This window comes from Quercus lobata, chromosome 7 (assembly GCF_001633185.2).
Source record: "Quercus lobata isolate SW786 chromosome 7, ValleyOak3.0 Primary Assembly, whole genome shotgun sequence".
NCBI lineage: Eukaryota > Viridiplantae > Streptophyta > Magnoliopsida > Fagales > Fagaceae > Quercus > Quercus lobata.
Window position 1 is genome coordinate 8,258,820 of NC_044910.1, and position 21,547 is coordinate 8,280,366.

General features: G+C 39.3%; 3 protein-coding genes across 3 annotated transcripts; 2 read left to right on the forward strand and 1 right to left on the reverse strand.

The window, feature by feature from the left end:
- Positions 1-56: 56 nt before the first annotated feature.
- On the forward strand, positions 57-1,094 carry LOC115951509. Its single transcript, XM_031068692.1, has one exon. The coding sequence runs from the start codon at positions 57-59 to the stop codon at positions 1,092-1,094; it is 1,038 nt and encodes a 345-aa protein (XP_030924552.1).
- An 8,801-nt stretch (positions 1,095-9,895) lies between these two features.
- Positions 9,896-10,861, reverse strand: LOC115951510. Its single transcript, XM_031068693.1, has 2 exons — positions 10,747-10,861; positions 9,896-10,638 (listed from the first exon to the last, which is right to left on the reverse strand). The coding sequence occupies exons 1-2, from the start codon at positions 10,859-10,861 to the stop codon at positions 9,896-9,898; spliced, it is 858 nt and encodes a 285-aa protein (XP_030924553.1).
- Positions 10,862-20,266: 9,405 nt separating this feature from the next.
- LOC115951511 lies at positions 20,267-21,277 on the forward strand. Its single transcript, XM_031068694.1, has 2 exons — positions 20,267-20,800; positions 20,918-21,277. Exons 1-2 carry the CDS (start codon positions 20,267-20,269, stop codon positions 21,275-21,277), a joined length of 894 nt encoding a protein of 297 aa, XP_030924554.1.
- Positions 21,278-21,547: the final 270 nt, after the last annotated feature.

The following is a 21,547-nucleotide window of genomic DNA, read 5'->3' on the forward strand; positions in this document are numbered from 1 at the left end:
TCCCATGATAAGGAGAATTTTGAGGTGGTGGCTAGTTTCCAGCACCATCGAGCCCAATGAGTTGCTTAAGTTGGAACTGTCGTGGGCTTGGGAACCTACAGACAGAGGAAGAACTAGTTGCTCTAGTCGGCAACAAAGATCCCAAGTTAGTTTTCTTAATGAAGACTAAGGTAGAGAAGGTAGTGTTGGAGCGAGTAGGAAGGAAAATTCAAAAATCTAATATTTTTATGGTTCCCCGGCATAATATTGGGGGTGGGCTAGCTTTGTTTTGGCCTAATAATATAAGGGTGGATATTCAATCGTATTCTAACCATCATATAGATGCTATCATTGACCATGGAGTTAATGACGCTTGGTGGTTAATGGGTTTCTATGGTGACCCTGACACCGCCAGCCGGGAAGACTCCTGGTCCCTCCTTAAGGCTCTTAGTACTCGGGTCTCCCTTCCTTGGATTTGCATAGGTGATTTTAATGAAATTTTGTTGGCTGAGGAAAAGCAAGGGTGGCTTAATAGACCAGAACGGCAAATGCAAGGTTTCCGAGATGCTCTTGATTTTTGTGGTTTAAAGGATTTGGGTTTCAATGGGTTCCCTTTCACTTGGAGTAACAGAAGGCCTGGGGATCAGAATGTCTGGATTCGATTAGATAGAGGGGTGGCAACCATAGATTGGATCCTAAAGTTCCCAACATCACACATCCATCACTTGGATGCTTTTCATTCGGATCATAAACCCCTTATTCTGTGTTCAGATTCAGAGTTTAAACGTTTCTATCGTAAGGGTCGCCCCTTTCGTTTTGAGGCTATGTGGTTGAAAGATAATTCTTGTGAAGGTGTGGTAAAAGATGCATGGGGAGATGAATCTGTGGGGGGTTCGGCTTGGAGTTTTAATAGAAAGATTTATGCTTGTCAAGACAACCTTAAAGAGTGGAACTATAAGTCCTTTGGCCATGTTCGTCATTTGTTGCAAAGAAAACTGGCTGACTTAAAATCTCTAGAGGAATCTGGTGGTTATAGGCAGCAACCCAATCGGATTCAAGCTCTTAGAGTGGAAATCCAACAATTAAAATCCAAGGAGGAGGTAATGTGGAAGTAAAGATCTAGGAATGCTTGGTTGAAGGAGGGTGATAGCAACACTAAATATTTCCACTGCAGAGCTAATCAGAGGAATAAACATAATCGCATCTTGGGTTTAGAAGATGAGAGTGGGGTTTGGATTAAAGAGGAGGTAGCAATGGGTAAGGTGGTTGAGAGGTATTTTGAGGGCATTTTTACCTCCTCAAATCCTACGGGTTTTGAGGAAATTCTTGATGGTGTTCTTCACACTGTCATGGCTGATGATAATATGGGGGTTGCTAACGATTTTCATGCAGATGAGGTGTTTCAAGCTCTCAAACAAATGGCCCCACTCACAGCACCGGGTCCCGATGGTATGTTCCCTATTTTTTATAAATCTTTTTGGCATATTGTGGGTAAAGATGTCACGGAGGTTGTGCTTAATGCTTTGAATTCTGGTTTCATACCTGAATCTCTAAATACCACATATATTGCTCTTATCCCTAAAATCAAAGATCCGAAAAAGGTGGCTGACTTTAGACCTATAAGTCTTTGTAATGTTATTTATAAACTTATTGCTAAAGTGGTTGCTAATCGTTTGAAGAAGTTTTTACTCCAAACTATTCCAGATTCTCAGAGTGCTTTCTTGTCGGGGCGTCTCATTTCTAATAATATCCTTGTAGCTTTTGAAACTTTGCATCATCTCAAAAGAAAGACAACCGGTAAATTGGGGTATATGGCTCTCAAGCTTGATATGATTAAAGCCTATGACCGTGTTGAATGGGAATTCTTGGAGAAAATTATGCATCATCTAGGGCTTGATGAAAAAATGATCCGAATCATCATGTCATGCATGAAAACGGTCTCCTATTCGGTTCTTTTAAATGGACAGCCTGTGGGTAACATCAAACCTTCAAGAGGTTTACGCCAAGGTGATCCATTATCCCCTTATTTATTCTTATTATGTGCTTTGGGTTTACATAGTTTACTCCAAAAAGCTGAAGCTAATGATGATATCAGAGGTGTGGCTATTTGTAGAAATGGGCCTCGGGTTTTCCATTTATTTTTTGCAGATGACAGCGTGCTTTTTTGCCGTGCTACGGAAGTTGAGTGCCAAAGAATAATGGATGTATTGGCTGTCTATGAAAGGGGTTCGGGGCAAAAAATTAATCGAGAGAAGACCAATATTTTTTTCAGCTCAAATACTCAAGCCCAAGTGAAGGATCGGATCCAGGCTTTATTGGGGGTTCCGGCTATTCGTCAGTATGAGAAATACTTGGGATTGCCAGCTCTTGTTGGTCGGGCAAAGAAACAAAGCTTTGTCTACATCAAGGAAAGAGTTTGGAAGAAGTTGCAAGGTTGGAAGGAAAAACTCCTATCTCAAGCCGGAAGGGAAGTTCTTATAAAAGCTGTGATCCAGGCCATCCCTACCTATACCATGAGTTGCTTCAAGCTCCCAAAAGGCTTGATTAAAGATTTGGAGGTTCTAACTCGTAAGTTTTGGTGGGGATATGGGGACGGCAGTAGAAAGGTTCATTGGATCCATTTGGAAGAAACTTTGCCAAGACAAGGATATGGGGGGTATGGGGTTTAAGGAGATAGAAAAATTCAATGATGCGTTGTTGGCTAAGCAAGCTTGGAGGATGATAAATAATCCCAATTCCCTTTGTCATCGGGTATTTAAAGCGAGATTTTTCCCTAAGTGCTCATTTTTGGAGGCAAAGGAGTCGAGCACGGGGTCCTATGCTTGGAAGAGTATCCTTAGTGCAAGAGATGTGATTCGGAAGGGCATGGTGTGGCGTATAGGGAATGGGCAGAATGTGCGCATCAAGGAGGATAGATGGCTGTCGGGTAGCCCCAGGAGTCCCATTATCTCCCCTTTGCCCTCTGTTACAGCTGAAACTAAGGTTCAAACTCTGATTAACTTGGAGTTGGGAGTGTGGAGAGCTGACCGTGTTAATCAGCTCTTTTTGCCACATGAAGCAGCTACCATATTGGGTATTCCTCTGAGCCGCCGTTGTCCTCCAGATAAAATTGCATTGGGCTGTACTCCTTCAGGTGATTTCAGCACAAGTAGCGCTTATAAACTTCTGGTCTCTGGGGCGGAAGGCAGCCAGGCAAAACCTTCAAACCGGTCTACTCTGAATCAGTTTTGGAAGGCAGTGTGGGGGCTTCGAGTTCCTAACAAGTTTAAGCATTTCATCTGGCGAGCGTGTAATAACGCTCTTCCTACTATGAGTAACCTGTTCCGGAGAAAAATCACACAATCTGATCAGTGTGAGCTTTGCAAACTTTACCCCGAGGATCCGTTGCATGCTATCTGGACTTGTAGAGAAGTGGAGTCCGTTTGGAGCTCATCCTACTGCTTTAACCAAGCAAATCTCCCCCAACCCCAAAGTTTTAACGACTTACTCTCCCTTTTTTTGCAGGTTAAGGAGGACTACAGAAAAGAGGTATTTTCCATTGCAGCATCGCTGCTGTGGAACCGGCGAAATGCCATCTACTTCGAACGACCTGTGAGAGCCACAGACCAAATTCTATCAATGGCAGGAAACTTGCTGCAAGATTTTCTGGCAGCCTAGCAGATTGAACCGGTTATCCCTTCCCCTCCTGCCCTGCAACATTGGACCAAACCTGACTTACAATATCATAAAGTCAACTTTGATGCTGCAGTGTTCAGGGAGGCGCATTTGGTTGGTATCGGTGCCGTTGTTCGAGATTGGAGAGGTGAGTTTGTTGGTGCAGTATCTCCCCCAATGGTGTTGTCTCATTCGGTTGCTGAAATGGAAGCTTTAGCGTGCCGGAAAGCTATCGAATTCGCTGTAGAAATTGGATTATAGAGAGTGATTGTTCAAGGGGACTCAACTATGGTTATCAATGCTCTAAACCAAAACAATGCTGGTCTCTCATCTTACAATGTCGTTATAGAAGACATTCGCAGTCTAGCTTTGGTGTTCAATTCATGTGTTTTTGCTCATACCAGTCGAGTTTGTAATAGTGTGGTTGATGCTTTAGCAAAAAAAGCAAAAGCTTTTAGGAATGCTCAGGTCTGGTTGAATGACCCACCTGATGACTTAGTGTCTTTGCTTCTGTTAGATGTTCACTGAACTGTTGTTTTTTATTTCTCTTCAATAATAGCCCATACTTTTAGTCTGGTTTCTCAAAAAAAAAAAAAAAAAAAATACAAAAAGCCTATTGACAAAATTTTTATTTATAATTGTTGATATAAAATGTTATTATTAGTGTATAGTAAAAATAATATATATCAACGATGCATTCATATAAAAGTGGTGTTGCTCTAAACACAATTTACTAAATTATTAAGTGATAAGGAAAAAAAAAAGCTATGATTTATTAGTATTATTATTTTTTATCTCAACATTGCTCAATTAAATTATGGGGAATTTTTGTAATTTCTGATATTGAGCAATGTGGTAACAACTTTGTGGTAACAACTAGTTCTACTCATCACATCCCCATGTGGTAACAACTTTGTGCAATCTCTAGATGTAATGTTCATCTTGATTTTAGTTGCGTGAGGTATCTGACATTAACCTCAAAAAAAAAAAAAAAAAAAAACCTACTCTGATTTTGGTTTTCCAGCATTTTCTTCTCACATGTTTGTTAACTTGTCATGTGAACATGAACATGGTGTAAAATATTATATTATACTTTAAATTCATTTTATCATACAAGGAATAATAGTTAAGATAAACCAAGGATTGGTTGTCGATCATCTTAAAATGCCAAGCTATTTGATAGTCTTTCTCTTCTTATTTCCTTTCTGTCAGTTTGGAAAGAGGGTCATCATTCCAATTAAACTCTCCTTGCATCCCAAACTCCAACAGTTATTAAAAAAAAAAAATGAAGTGCACACATGGAGCAGGTGCACAGAAAATGACTCAAATAATGGATTTCACATGTCATCAAAAGACAACTTGAATTACCCATTAAAGTTAGAATTAAGAATTTTCAGAAAAAAAGAAGTTAGAATTAAGAACCACCACATGGCTCACAAGTGGCGTGAAATTTGTGGAGAATTAATAATTATTCGGGCAATTGGCAATTATTTTCCACCCTTCTCGAAGCAAGAGCTGCACCCACACAAAATCAAGTCGAAAGATTAAATTTATATAGAATTGAGTCAAAATAAATGAATTCTTGGTTTTTTTTTTTTTTTTTTTTTTGAAACTGAAATTTCATTAATCAAACACAGAAAAAGTACATAGCAGAAAACAACACCCACCAACAGCAGGACAAAGCACCAACAGAGACCATAGATAGCCAAGCCAAAAGAATAGGAAAGAAAAGAAACAAAATAAAACACTAGATCCCTTCCAGCCTACACAAATTTGCTAGATTCTCAGGGACCACACCAATCCATTTGCATTCCTCTCCTGAAATTTTGGCATGGGCTATTTTGTTGCTATTCCTGCAAATGTACCTAGCTTCTGCATAATTGAAGCCATTCATTCCCTGCAAAATGCCATGAATTAAATGACCTGCAACTCCCCAAACATCTTTGCTGCAGATTGCTTGAACAGTTTGCATTGAATCTCATTCCAATATAATTTTATTTAGTCCCAGCTCCTTTGCAAGAACATTGCCTTGCTCCATAGCAATTGCCTCAGTCTCTTCCACTGCAAATCTACCCGAAAGTGGCATACTCAAAGCTGCAACAACTTGATTATTCCAATCTCTAATTATAACTCCAATTCCTGAGTTACCTTCCATAGCTGGTATTGCCCCATCCACATTTATAAGATAGATATCTTTAGGGGGAGGTTTCCAGGCCCTATCCTTTGTCTCTTTTTATTTTGTTATTTGAAAATTAGCCTCCTTGAAGTCTTCTATCAGACGGAAAGCTAATCCCCAAACATGCTCAGCAGCTGCTCCACAATCCTCATTCACCACCTGGTTCTTATTATACCAAATTGACCAGGCCACCCCAAAAACTTCTCCAAGTCACTTTGAGTTCCCTGGTTCATTAAGCTGAGAGCCAAATCAGTGACATCCAGGCTGCAATCAAGGATTTTGATAGGACAGTCAATCCATTTAGCCCACACTGCCTTAGCAGAATCACATCTCAGAATTGCATGCTCAACTGACTCAGGATCTTTTTTGCAGATGGGACATGTGACATCTAGTTGGATTCCTTTTTTGAACAAATTGGTCAATGTGGGGATTGCATTCATACATAATCTCCATACAAATATTCTAATTTTCTCCGGGATATTCAAATGTCACATCCTCTTCCATAGCGAAGCACACACATCACCTAACGAGGATTCTCCATGGTCTTCTTTTTCTAGGATCCTTCTAGCCACATGATAGGCACTTTTCACTGAAAAAGACCCTTTTTTATTGCCCACCTAGATTATAGAGTCTTCAGGAAGATGAAAACTAATAGGGATGCTAAGTATTGTTTCCACCTCAAAGGGTAGGAAAATGTTCTCCAGTCTATCCCTCCTCCATCTTTTTGTGTCCGTATTAATGAGCGCAGATACCATAGGAAAATCTCCAAAATATTTTGGTGGAGAAACAACCTTGTATGTTGAAGGAGTTGGCAGCCACTTATCATCCTAGATATGAATTAACTTCCCATTTCCAACTCTCCACCTTGTACCTTGTCTCAATACTTCTAGACTTTGATGTATGCTTCTCCAAGCATAGGATGGATTGCTCCCTATTTTTGCACTTAGGACATCACTATTAGGGAAGTACTTTGCTTTGTATAAGCGAGCCATCAGTGAGTATGGATCTACTAACATTCACCAGCCTTGCTTTGCCAATATCGCCAAATTGAAAGCATTGAGATCCCTAAAACCCATACCTCCTTCCCATTTTGATTTACACATCTTAGACCATCCAATCCAAGCAATCTTAGACTCTTGCTGCCTTTGTCCCCACCAAAAGTTTCTCATCATTCTCTTAATGTCTTCACATAACCCTTTTGGGAGCAAAAAACATCCCATTGTATATGTTGGTATAGCCTGGGCTACTACTTTTATCAGAATCTCCCTTCCACCTATGGATAGCATTTTTTCTTTCCATCCCATTAGCTTCTTTCCCACCCTCTCCTTTACTTCATTGAAAATTTGTTTCTTTGATCTACCAATTAAGGATGGAAGTCCCAGGTATTTTTTCGGATGGGCATCAAGCATTGGGCCAAGAATTTCCTTTACTTCACTTCTTATTTCTTCATCTGCATCTTGACTGAAAAACACATATGACTTGTCTGTGTTTATTTTCTAACCCGACGCCTCTTCATACCTCTGAAGGATGTTTACAAGCTCCCTACTTTCCAATCCTGAAACTTTGCAGTATAAGATGCTATCATCAGCAAACAGGAGGTGGGTTATTCTTGGGCTGTCTCTGCATATTGAAATTCCAGAAAGCTTATTGTTCCTGGCTGCCTCCATTATCAATCCTGTAAAACCTTCAGAACAAAGGAGGAATAAGTATGGAGAGATGGGGTCTCCTTGACGCAAACCCCTTGTAGGGGTTATACATCCATGAGTCTCCCCATTGATAAGCACAGCATAAGAAACAGTAGAAATACACTTCATAATTAGACTAATCCATTTATCATCAAAGCCCATTTTATTCATTATTTTTTCTAAAAAGCCCCATTCAACCCGATCATAAGCTTTGCTCATGTCGAGTTTTACTGCCATATAGCTATCCTTCCCTCCCTTTCTTTTCTTTAAATAATGCATAATTTCAAAAGCTACAAGAACATTATCAGTTATAAGTCTGCCAGGAACAAAAGCACTTTGATTTTCTGAAATAATGGTGGATAGAATAGGTTTAAGCCTATTAGCAAGCATTTTGGATATTATCTTACAGGATACATTGCATAGGCTGATGGGTCGAAAGTCACTCATTTTTGTTGGGTTTTTTATTTTAGGGATGAGGGCTACATTCGTTTTATTCAAATCTGCCATTGGTGCATTTGAATTAAGGATATTAAGGATTGTTTTAGACACATCATCACCAATAATATCCCAATACTTTTGATAAAAGATAGCAGGCATACCGTCAGGTCCTGGGGCTTTTGTCGGATGCCTACTGTGGATGGCTTGGACAATTTCCTCCTTGTGGAATTCTTTTGTAAGGTGCTCATTCATCTCTTCAGTGATCTTCCTTGGTATCAGATCTGCCACCTCATTATCTCTAGTTGGGGAAGAAGTTGTGAATAACTCCCTGAAATAATCAGCAGCTACATTAGCAAATTCCCCCGTTCCTTCACACCCTTTTCCTTCTTTGTCCCACAGCCCATTAATTTCATTCTTCTTCTTACGCTGGGATGCTTTGTGGTGGAAGAATTAGGTATTCCTATCCCCTTTTTGATACCACTGAACCCTTGATCTTTGATGCCACTTTGTTTCTTCCACATCCAGGAGCTCATTTGTTTCCTTGCGCATCCTGTCAATTTCTTCCCCATTGCTCCCATCCAAATCAGCCTGTATCATAGCTTGAAGGCTTTTTCTTTTTTCTTGAATTTTCCGTGGAATATGGCCTAGATCAGAATAATTCCATCTTGCTAATCCAGATGCACAATCATTTAACCCTTCTACTAGCCTACTTGAAGAATGCAGCCCAGAATGGTTCTTCCACACTTCCTGAATGGTTTCCTTACATTTCTCATATCTGATCCAGGCTGCCTCGAAATGGAATCGTCTCTTTCCATGTTTGGGTGAGGCTTGTTGGTCTGTTAATAAGAGAGCACAGTGGTCCGAGGTCGAATCCACTATATGGAATACCTTTGACGTACAATAGAGCTCCATCCAATCAGTTGTAGCCAACACCCTATCCAATCTAAGCCGAATTCTCTCCCCATCAAATCTCCGATTGCACCAAGTGAATTTAGGCCCCACATATCCCATATCTTGAAAACAACATTCATTAACTACACTTCTAAAACCCTCCATCTGGTTTTGGGATCTTTCCAGTCCTCCACATTTCTCAGTTGCTAACAGAATTTCATTATAATCTCCCATACACATCCATGGCATCTGGTATTGAGAATTCAACATTCTAAGGAGATTCCAGGACTCTCTTCTTAAGTTTGTATTTGGGTTCCCATAAAACCCCGTAAGTCTCCATCTAAGTTCCAGGGAATGATCTGTCATAACCGCATCAATATGGGATCTTGAAAAACTTTTTATTTCTACCTCCACTTCTCTAATCCATAGCAGGGCAATTCTACCACTTTTACCCTCACTAGGGACAATTAAACCATTTGGGAAACCAATCCTTTCTTTTACTTTTGTCATCCTTCTAACACTAGCTTTTGTCTCCATAAGGAAAACAATTTTAGAATTCCATCGTTGCACTAAATCACGCAACGCTCGAACTGTCTGGGGATTCCCAACTCCCCGGCAGTTCCAGCTTAGGGAATTCATGGCTCTCGGCGGTGCTGCCTAGCAGACACCGCCGTTAAATTAAGAGAGACTGACTCACCTGCACGTGCCTTCTTTTGCCTGCCTTCCTCATCTTCTTCCTCTGTCCAGAGACTACACTTTATCCCCACTGTATTATCATTGAAATCCATTACTATTCCATTGCTTGTTTTCTGACCCCGGGCTAGCTTCTTCCACCTTCCTTTTCTATTTTGGGCTTTCTCTATTTCGTTATTATCACTCTGTTCTCCAACTAGATCTTTTTGGGTTTTTATTGGGCTGGTTACTTCCTTAGTTTCTGTAATTATCATATGCTCCTGGCCCAATGATGGTTCCCAGATATTACTGCTCATTGACCGCTCTTGGTCTATACTTCCCTTTGGCCCAGACATTAATTTACCTGCTTTTGCTTTTTCTAGGCCCACCCTCTCCGTTTCTACTTCTCTAGTTTGGTATTTTGAATTTGAATTTGAAATAAAGAGTTTGACAAGTCACTATCAGTATCTGATATACTAGCAGAGTTTCTACTGACCTTTTGCTTTTCGGGATTCCCGCTCGTTTCTAGGCTCCTCCTCTCTGCATCTTGATCTCCCTTTCCTGCTATCTCCGGTGGCGCATTTTGTCCCATCGCTGTTATCTTTGCTTGATCCTTCTTTTGACTACCTATCTTACTTCCCTCCTGAGCTCTCAACCAATCACCATATTGGGGAAGTTCTTCTGTTTGCCTTTCCAAGCACGGACAATGCCGAACATCATGCCCCATTACTCCACAGAGAAAACAAAAGACAAGGAGTCTCTCATAGCGGAAATAGACTTGAAATTTCTCCCCTTCTGGGCTAGCCACAACTTCGCACTGCCTTAGTGGTCTATCCAGCGGGATGTTCACACGAATTCTCATGAATTTCGTTTGATCTGAAGACCATGACTTCGAATCCGCAGCCATAAAATTACCGATACTATTGCCAATATCCCTTCCAATTTTCTCCGACATCATATCGAACGGCAAGCCCCAAATTTGTAGCCAAAATGGAGAATGGGTGAAGGAGATGTTATATGCTGTCATCCCCTGTTCCCATCTTTTGAGAAGCAATAAATTGTTCTCAAAATTCCATGGACCGTTATTCTCGACCCATCTCATCTGATATTCGCTTGAAAATTTGAACTGGTAAGTATCATTCCCTACATCCACAATTCTCAGATCTGACACTGTTTTCCATGCCGATCGTAGCGTGCTCTTCAATGCTCTCTGATTTTAATTCCTGTCCGACAGTAATCTTCCCACCAAACTCAATTCGCATTCTTCGATTAGCTCCCTTCTGCCCTCCCCTGATATTGCAATCTGTGTTTCTTCTTCTTTTGTTAGCTTCTTGTGCTTGAGTTCTTCAATTAAATCTTCCTCCATGGCCGATTGACTTCCTAGGACGAATATCTACAGTAGATTAGAAAAGAGAAACTAGCTTTTCCAAAAGAGAGGAAAGTCTACTATCTGGGTAGAGAGAACGCTCGAGAAGTTTCGAGAGAAAGTGACTCCTACTTGGGAGAGCTTCGCAATATGAATTCTTGGTTTCTACTTTGTTCGCCAATAACTTTGCTAATTATTTCCTTTGGCCATTTCTTTGGTCTATGAACAAGTTTGGTTACAAAAAGTGTTGTTTGTAGTCATATCAAGAAGAAATGCAAGTTAAGAATCTTATATCAGATTATCCAACTACACTATTGTTATGAAGAACATTTAGTTTGGGTTGCAGCTAGAAGTTTTATTATAAAGTTGAATTTATTCAACTATGTGTTGACTTCATTTCATGCTAAATTTACTTGTAATTCAGCATTTAGAAACCCTTAGTGGGAATAGATCAAGTGTGTGCAATAAAAGAGGCTTCTCGCAACTGGAACTCGTAACTGACTCACGAGTAGTGACTAGCTAGAATCCAGCACACGTGTGAAGTATGCAGGAAGTTGAAGGGTCAGGACAACTGGATCACTACAGGATAAAAAAGTACAGTCTAGCTATTCTGTTAGTTGGCGATTGGAACTCGCGACTTGTCCCAGTCGCGAGTGACTTGCCAAAGCACCCTGTTTTGAGAAAAATGACTTTTCACATTCCTTCACATACTCTACTATAAATACTCTTATAACCACGAAATGTAGAGAGCTTAGAGAGAGAATTTTGAGAGAGAAATCCCAGAAAACAACAAGATTGATTTATCCACAATCTTATACATTTGACTCTTCAAATTCCTCTACTCTCACCTTCTCCATTGTCATACCATTGAGAGGATTTTTAGCCAAATTCTTATCTCACCATATTCATATCAGTGAGAAGGTTTTTGGTGCTTGGGAAGCAGTTCAAAAGAGAATCAATTCATTTCAGTTGATGCAATGGGCTAATTGCGGGATTTGGTAATCTAGAGAAGACAAGGTTAGGCGTAACCCTGTTGGAGCAAGAAGCTTGAAGGACTTAGGTGCATCGGGTAGATTAGGTTTGGAGGGTCTATTGTTATTCATGTATCCCAACTGATTTTCTAGTAGATCATTTTGCTGATCATTTTACAGCTTGGAGGGCGGTGGAGAGGTTTTTCATCGAGTTCTTCGGTTTTTTCTTCGATAACACGTGTTGGTGTTATCTTGCGTTTGCTTTTTTCTATTCCTTTCTCTTTACTTTTAATTATTGTTGTGTTGTGATTAAATTATGTCTTAGAGTAGTTTGCTTGTTTGGGTATAGTTTATATTTATCATTCTGCACATTTATTTTTTGAGTATAAGCTTGTGTTGGTAATTTTGTAATTGGGGGTTTGAACATTCACTAGTGTTTTACACACTAAGTGACCTTTCATTTATGCTTGCCCTTATTCTTTAAAAAATAATTAATTTGGCTGTTGTAAATTTGAAACCTACTTTTAAATTAACTCTTATGCTTATTGCATTCTTAAACATAATCTTATTACGTACCAAAAATAAAATGATTTGAGTTATTTTTAGGTAGAGTTGTAACCTTCTACGTCTACACGACTTTGCATGCTGGGTTTGTGTTGCCATAATAATGGTCAACATTACTAAAATCAATTTTACTGGTTCTAGTTGCCTGTGTCGCAATGGTGGCTAGGTGGAGGCGGGGAGCAAACATTGGCTGATGCAGGCTTGTAGAGAAGCCCACCTACAACTTACAAGCTTGTAGAGAAGCTTTTTATGGAAATTGTGGCTAGAGCATTAAGGCCTGTCGGTGTCCTCTGTAATATGGCAGAAAGCATGTGACTAATGAAAATGTTTTCATAATCACACTGAAAAGTTTAAAATTGCGATTGCACGCAATGGAACTATAGATGATTTGTTTTTTGAAGGTTAGACTTTCACGGATAGGAATGTGCATATATATATATATATATATATATATACATATATAAAGATTTTGAGAAGTTGGTTTTTTTTTTTTTTTTTTTTTTTTTTTTTTTTTTATTTTTCTTTTATAATCCATATATTATGTTTTGGCCGTACATATAATTGTGAAGTTACTTATGTTAGGACATATGTGGTTCAATGCTAGGAACATATGTCAATATTTTATATAATTGGCTAATCCTTTGACAAAACGTACTTAACTTGTAATTGGGTAGATCTAGGATGTGTTTAATACTTTAAGGAACAAGGTTTCAAGTTCAAGTGTTAAACTCATGCAAGTCTATCCTAGAAACAAGTGAAAAAGTGTTGGTTTTTAAACCTCAACAGTTAGCATCTATCGAGGTTTAAAAGTTATTGAAGCTTGTGGCTCGACAGCTATTTCGATAGATAGCTATCTATCAAGGTTTATGAAATTCAGTTTTTCAGAACTATTTTTCATCCAATCCGTGAGTATGTGTTTAGGCTTTCTTTTCTCACAACCCTAAATATATATAAGGATTATTTTGAGGGCCGTCAAAGGTTGCACAGTTGCACAAGTTTGAAACAAAGTCTTGTTCATGCAAATTGTGACCGAAGATAGAATTTGCCATAGTTCATCTTTCTCTTGAAGAAGCTACTGTATTTGTACACCGTAGGGTTTTGTGATTAAGGAGTTTCTTGATCTTCATCGTGTGATGAACTGAAGAACTTTACCGCCAACATCTTTCTCAAGTTGGTGATTAAGTCGCGTATTGGGATCCGTGCAATTGGTTAGTCACGTATTGGGAGCTGTGCATTGAAAATGAGAGATTGTCATTACAGAACAAGTCCAATTGGGTATTGGGGGGTAAGGGTTCAACTGTAGATTGATATAAGGTACTAGGATTCCTTTATTTGTAACCATTTAAAATCACCCGGTGGGGTTTTTGCCGTGTAGATTTTCTCCATTTATAAACAAATAATAGTGTCAATTTATTTTCTGCTGCATTTAGTTTAATTGGTGATTTGTTTGTGCTGTCACATATTTTGCATATTAATTTGATTAGTTAATAAATTTAACTAATTAATCAATTAATACATTACAATGGGTCAATACTTTCTTGGCCTATCAACTTATCAACTTATAATGAGATGAGTTTGATTGTAAATATTGTTAATGACTGTTCTCTCTCTTTAGTAAAAAAAATTATTTTATGCATCTATCTTATGGAGCGTGTGCCTCTCACAAGCAAGTGGGTCCTCGCTTGTGGGACCCATATGCTTATGAGAAGAAGATGGATGCAAAAGATACCGTCTCCTATAGAAGCAGAGCAGGTTATACTTGTAATAGTGTAGATTCCATTGTTTATGTTCACTCTTCTAGATTTGTTTGAAAATTTAGCTACTGAAAGTTGAATCTCTATGGGAATGATAAAATATTGTGATAGCCAATTTCAACTTGGAGTGCTTTAGCCTTCTCCTGTTCATTTATAGCATAAAAAATTGGTTGCCAGCTAGAAAACATAAAATCAAGAATAACATCTAGTAATGTTAATTTTAGTCCAAATAATTAGGCTATTCATGGTCAACCAATTAGAAAACAAAATGCATAAACACAGTTTCGGACATTTTCATTGGGCTGATAGAAACCTACTTAGGCCCAAATGAATAAAAGGGCTTAATAAACACAGTTTGTAGTTCTTCTCTTTGGGCTTTTGAGAGGAAAGAGAGATAGAAGTTTTACAAAATCCATATAACCAAAAATTAAACCCATAACAATGATACTTATATCTGTACTCTATATAAAAAAGGACAACTGAGCTGTTTGTGTTTGGCAAAATGACACTAAAAAGCTTAAAAGAGGCTCAATAGATGTCTTAAATTACTTTGTTGCTCCTAAAAAAAACGTTGGAGCCCTTTTTGGTCTTTTCCTCCATAATCTATTGTTGACACATTTGATTGAAATTACTGTGTTGCTCCTAACTTCATTTGTTAGATAAAAAAAGTGGGGCCCTTTTTAGTTTTTTTTATGTCAATTTTTTATGTCAAAGTTGTGCAAAATGAAAACACTAATTGATTTTACACCATTTGAGCCAAAAAAAAAAAAAAAAAACCCACATCAATGGGTGTAAAATTGTGCATAAATGCACCATTGCTATAGTAACCGTGCATATGCACGGTTACTGTAGCATGTGCATTTAATATTTTAATAATTTTTTATTCGCTCATTTTTTTCTCTCTCTTCTCCATCTGCAAAACTAACCCTCCTTCTCATGTTCTTTCTTCCTCTGATACACACACTCCCACAAACACAAAATCAAAAATCAACTACAAAAATAAAAAAATCAACCACAAAATCAACAAAAAAAATCAACTACTGGAACAAAATCGTTGGATCGGTGATCATGGATCATGGATTGGAGAGGCAGTTTGGATTGGCGATGTGGATCGGTGTTGATGGAGATTGGTGATGGGTTGATGTGGATCGATGTTGATGGAGATCGGTGATGGGTTGACGGATATCAGTGTTGATGGAGATCGGTTTTGATGGAGATCAGTGTTGATGGAGTCCTTGTAATGGGTTGATAGAGAAGAGGAAAGAAAAAGATTCTCAAAAAAGAAAGAAAAAGATTCTCAAAAAAAAAAAAAAAGAAGAAGGAGAAGAAAGAGAGGCGGAGATAGAGATAAGGATGGTGTGAAGAAAAAGGGGGTGTATTCAGAGGAAAAAGAAGGGTCTTGATGGAGTGGTTGTGATGGGTTGATGGAGAAGAGGAAGGAAAAAGATTCTCAAAAAAAAAAAAAAGAAGAAGAAGAAGAAGGAGAAGAAAGAGAAGTGGAGATAGAGATAAGAATGGTTTGAAGAAAAAGGGGGTGTACTTAGGGGAAAAAGAAGGGTTTGGTGGGGGTAGGTGGGAAATAATAAAAAAAGTGAAGGAAAATATTATTTTCATAAAAAAATGTATAGGATAGATAAATTGATATGAGTGTTTTGTAAAAATAATAGTATAAAATAAAAAAAATAAGTTTTTATGTAAAATAAATAGAATTTTTTGCACTTATGTAATTACTCTTACTATGTTGACCCCTAAGTACATGGGTAGGTTAAAAGTGTTTGGCAGCCTTTTTGTCTTTTTGTCTATTAACCCTAGAATGTAGAAGCTTCCTGATGCCCTTTGTCTCTTTATTGTCATTTTGTTCAGCTACTCAACTTCTTCATAGCTGCAAACAGAGAATAGGGTGAGATACAGAGATGAAAAAAAAAAAAAAAAAAAAAAAAAAAAGAGAAAAAGTCAGCTGTGAGCCAACCGATTGAGAAAAAGAAGAAAGAGGGAAAAGAGGAAAGTGTTTTGTCTTTTTTTTTCTCACATGTTTTTTGTTTATCCATATGCACACAAAAGTCAATTTTTTTCTCCCAAGTTTATCACTTGGATTAGCTCGCTGTTAGGGTTCAGAGAGAAAAATTTGGGAATCATGATTGCTTATTCTTTAGATTTTACCGGCGTACATGTTTTTTTACTTATCCATATGCACTCACAAGTCAATTTTTTCTCCCAAGTTTATCACCTGGATTACCTCGCTGTTAGGGTTCATAGAAAAAAAAATTAATGATTGCTTTTTCTCTAGATTGTTCTGCCATAGCATTCAATTATCTATACCACCGCTCAAGTCATTTTTTTTTTTTTTTTTCTTTTATATAGATGTATAGATACTTTGTAGGTGCGGAAAGAACCCCTCCTAGCATCCTCATACCCTCTTCCATCCCTTTGAAGATCACAGAGATGGACTCCTTAGAGAAAGTATCTCTTCGATCTCTCTTTCTTCAATCTGTTTCTTGGCTTTTCTCATCTGTATTTTTTTTTTTTTGATTAGTTGCTTGGTTAAGATTATTATTTTCTTTTATCAGTTTCAATTTTCTTTTTTATGTATTTTTGCTCGTAATTTGTCCGCGTTAAAAAGCTCTTACATAGTTGTCATAACATTGATATTACTTGCTGATACATAAGATATATATGCTTTTGCTCTTATTGTTTAAATTTTTAAAAGCATGTGAATTCAATTTGCTGCACCAATACATAAAGGTTCAAATTCATACTGCACGGAGCATGTATTTATTTTAGGAAAAAAAAAAAAAAAAAAAAACCTTACTTTGTTAAATTGATAACCCATTAGTTTTATTTATTCATGCGAAAGTAAATTTTGTATAGGCCTTATTGGACCTGACTTGCTATCTTATTCCCATTCTACAGCTTTGATCTGAGTAATTAATTTCATATATGATATGGATAGTTGTTGTTCAAGGACTGCAGTTCGTTATTTGAGGACAGCTTGATTGTAACTAATAGAATTTATAATTTATACGAAATTGTGATCTATATTTCTTATTCAAATGATTTACCTACTGAAAAAAAAAAAAAAAAAAAAAATCTAATGGAATGTTTCTCCTTCCTCCTATTCTCAAATGACTAGGATGTGGGCGATTTACAATTCCATTAAGGACATTCACCCCGAAACGAAAAATTGGAAAGTTAAAGTTTTAGTGGCTGAAAAAATAATGCATGCCCCGAACATCAACACAAGGTGTCAGCACATATCAGAAGCTTATATTGCTTGATAAAGAGCTTAGAAACAAAAATTAATAATATTATACATTGTCCAATTTTTATAGGGTTATATAAATTAAATTCGAAATTTCAACTTTTGTATATTTAGAACTGTTCTTCATTTAATTATTAAGGATATCTGCCCTTTTTATATATAAGAGTATGGATACTTTGTAGTTCATATGTTATTCAATATGCTAGAACTTTATTTCTGTACATCAATGTATTATACTATTATTATTCTTAATTTATGTTGTTACTATAGTGATACAAAAAAAAAATTATGTTCTGGATTACTTATTAATTTTGAATAGACAGTTGTTGCATTTGAAGTTATACAATAGCAAGATAAATAACTATTTTCCCCTTTTTATGTTATACCAACTGTAGTATAACCACATGTGAGTTAGCAAAATGACAGTGGTATATGGTAGAATATATATATTGTGGAGTCAAAGAATTTGGCAACCCCGACCCACTTTATACTAAGTTCAAGGCCCACGCCGAGGAGGAAGAAATGCCCGAGGACGAAGAAATGCCCGAGGACGAACGAAGAAAGTCCAAATTGCCAAGAAACATCGTCGAGGACAATCCTGTTCTCGACCAACCGAGATCATAGAAGGGAAGAGGGGCACACCATCAAAGGCAGCCTCCCAGAGCATCCTAAGAAAAAGGACAAGTACAGTGGGTCAGCCATGGAAGCATGGTGGAGGGGTAATTCAAGGAGAAACTGTCACCTCCACATTAAATGCCCACAACTAACGTTCTGGCCGTATTAATGAGGAAATGACCCCTGAACAGTGCTGCCTTGGTTGCTACAACTCACAGAAGGTTTGGGAAGGTGTTTGATGGGACAAGCACTCGAGTAGTGACCTGCATGATCAACAAATGGAGGGCCAAGATCAACTGAAAAAGGATATATAATGTAAGAAATCCTCCATGAAAAGGAAAAAAGGGAGAAGACGGTAGCAATTTGTATCATCTTTGAAACCTTTGTAACCAAGCACTGAAGAAATAATAAGAACAACAAGCTCCTTAGATGAGGGCCGAGGATAGAATTTCACACTTTAGTCCACGTCCTTGTTATTCAATCCACTTATAACCAAGCCTAGTTGTTGTAACCCTCACTAAAGCCTAGTTCTTAAACTCATTCTTTATAAATTAATTGTATTGCGCTAATTGGGTTTGAGTCCACTCATCTAATAAAAGAAGTGCTCAAACCCAGTCCCTACAATTGGCGTCGTCTATGGGAAGAACTTGTGTGTTAGTAAGGGCAACAATCAAGCATGGTAGGATCAGACCTTCATCAAGCAGGCTCCCATTAGCCTGAACCGGCTAGATCCCAATAACAGGGTAACTTTCCCAACCCTGAGCGTGATTGAAATGAAGAGAATGGAAGGTTTCGAGAGGGAAGTGTGCACACCACTCAACCAGCAGAAGCCACTCTCGTGTGGGCAGTCACGTGTTCCAGAGACAAAATAACAACCGGGCCATGAAACTAGAAGAAGTTAGGACTCACGTATCCCAGAGACAGAATGATAAGCAGGCCATGCAGCAAGAGATAGACGACTTGAAGAGAAAGCTTCGCCATGCACAACGAAGGCAATCTCATTTTAGCCTTGACATGCCCTCCGATGACGAAAGCGATGATGACTATAGGCAAAGATCGAGAACTCCTCCAAGCGAGACCTTCTCTCATGAAGAAGAGCACTACCAGAGGCGTAAACGTAAAAGCCCATCTTCTAGGGGCTTGGGAAACGATGCCATAAGCAAGGCACTGGATCAACTCTCTAAATCACCTTTCACACGCCATATAGAAGAGGCTACACTTCCTCGATGATTCCAGCAGCCAACCTTCACCATTTATAACGGCAAAACAGACCCCGTAGAGCATGTGAGCCAGTTTAACCAAAGGATGACTGTCCATTCTAAAAACGAGGCGCTGAGGTGTAGGGTTTTCCCATCTAGCTTGGGACCAGTGGTAATGAGGTGGTTCAATGGCTTAAAGACGAATTCCATAAATTCGTATAGGCAGCTAACCCAAGCCTTTGGCTCTCGTTTTGTTACAAACAACAGAGCTCCTCGGCCCTTGAGTGCATTATTGTCGCTATCCATGCATGATGGAGAAACTTTGAAGGCCTACTCGGACAGATATTAGGTGATGTATAATGAAATGGAAGGCAAGTTTGAAGATGTCGCCATCAGCACCTTCAAAAATAGTCTCCCAGCCGAGCACGGCTTGAAGAAATCTCTTATTGGTAAGCCTGCCACCAGTGTGCGCTAACTGATGGATCGGATCGATAAGTATAAACGAGTAGAGGAAGACTAGCTGCAAGGTAAGGGAAAAGAGAAGGTTATCCCTCAAGAGAGGAGGGATTTCAGGTCGGACCGATATAATAGCAACCGCCCGAGGAGAGATTTCGTAGGGTAATCCGGAGCAACCAACACATAGACTGTCAATACTGTATTCCGAGAACCAGTACATCGGGTGTTGGAGAAAATCAAGAATGAGCCATACTTTAAGTGGCCGAATAAGATGGCGGGAGAGTCCACAAGGCGCAATCAGAACTTTTATTGCCAGGACCTCGGACATACCACGGAGAACTACAGGAACCTCTGGAATTATCTGGACTAGCTAGTCCGAGAAGGAAAGTTGAAGCACCTTTTGCATCAATCAGAACTTTTATTGCCAATACCACCAGGACCTCGGACATACCACGGAGAACTACAGGAACCTCTGGAATTATCTGGACTAGCTAGTCCGAGAAGGAAAGTTGAAGCACCTTTTGCATCATTCCAGTGGTCATCAAGGCCAGACCCATCAGGAACCCCAGAGAGATACTGCCCTAGGGATGATCAATGTAATCTTGGTCGCGCTAGGAAGAACAGGCACGCGCCCTTCACGGGTGTTATCTGTGGCTCAACGGCCTGCTGAGGGGTCCCAACTAGAGCCGAAGAGGGCCAGAACGAATTTTCATCCAATCTTGAGTTTTTCAGAAGAAAACAAGATCGGAACCACCCAGCCCCATGATGATGCGCTGTTGGTCACTCTCAGAATCGGGGACTACGATGTGAAAAGAGTGATGGTGGATAGTGGCAGTGGGGCCGAGGTTATGTATCCCGACCTCTACAAGGGGTTGAGGTTAAAACCGGAAGATTTGATGCCTTATAACTCTCCTTTGATAAGCTTCAATAGGAAACTTGTTATTCCAAAGGGCATGATTAGGCTACCCATCCAAACCAGCCCAGAGATAGTGGAGGTGAACTTTATCGTGGTGAACACCTACTCTCCATATACCGCCATCGTCGGTAGGCCTTGGCTCCATACCTTGGGGGCTGTTGCCTTCTCCTTGCATCATAAGGTGAAATTCTCGTCAGGGGACCAGGTTCTCAAAATCCGTGATTGCTAATCCGCGGCAAGGCAGTGTGTGGTGGTTGCCATTTCACATCGGCTCGATGCGGAGTCCTCAGCTTCTGCTGAAAAGAACTTTTAGCAATCAAAGGCCTCGGTGTCGCCTCCTGATACAGCTGCCAAAGAGGCAAAATGCGAAGATCTAGAGAAGGTGGTCATAGGTGGTGACCCAGAGAAGTTTTTTCAGGTAGGGGCTCAGCTGCCTCTTCAGGAGAAGGAGGAGTTAATTGAGTTTTTCAAAAGAAATATTGACGTATTTGCATGGGATGCCTGCGATGCTCCAGGGATTGATCCATCCTTCATCTGTCACCATCTCAATGTCAACCCATCCATCACTCCCAGGAAGCAGCCACCCCGGCGCCCATCAAGAGAGCACGCCGATGCGATTAGGGACGAAGTGGTTAAGCTTAAGCGTGCAGGGGCTATCAAAGAGGTTTTTTACCCTGAATAGTTGGCCAACACCATGGTGGTTAAGAAGAAAAGTGGAAAATAGCGGGTTTGTGTAGACTTCACGGACCTAAATAAAGCATGCCCAAAAGACCCGTTCCCCATGCCTCGGATAGACCAGCTGGTGGATGCAACAACGGGCCATCCTCGGATGAGCTTCTTAGATGCCTTTTAAGGCTATCATCAAATAGCACTAGCCCTGGAGGATCAGAAGAAGACAGCCTTCGTGACACCTATTGGGAACTACCACTACAAGGTAATGCCGTTCAGTCTG

Excerpts from the sequence above, each read along its gene's own strand:
- LOC115951509 (XM_031068692.1), top strand. The coding sequence starts at position 57 with ATGAGTTGCTTAAGTTGGAACTGTCGTGGGCTTGGGAACCTACAGACA.
- LOC115951510 (XM_031068693.1), bottom strand. The coding sequence starts at position 10,861 with ATGGAGGAAGATTTAATTGAAGAACTCAAGCACAAGAAGCTAACAAAA. Across the intron at positions 10,639-10,746 it reads AATCGAAGAATGCGAATTGA|GGAATGATACTTACCAGTTC; the intron begins GTTTGGTGGGAA and ends TTGTGGATGTAG.
- LOC115951511 (XM_031068694.1), top strand. The coding sequence starts at position 20,267 with ATGATCAATGTAATCTTGGTCGCGCTAGGAAGAACAGGCACGCGCCCT. Across the intron at positions 20,801-20,917 it reads AATTCTCGTCAGGGGACCAG|GCCTCGGTGTCGCCTCCTGA; the intron begins GTTCTCAAAATC and ends TAGCAATCAAAG.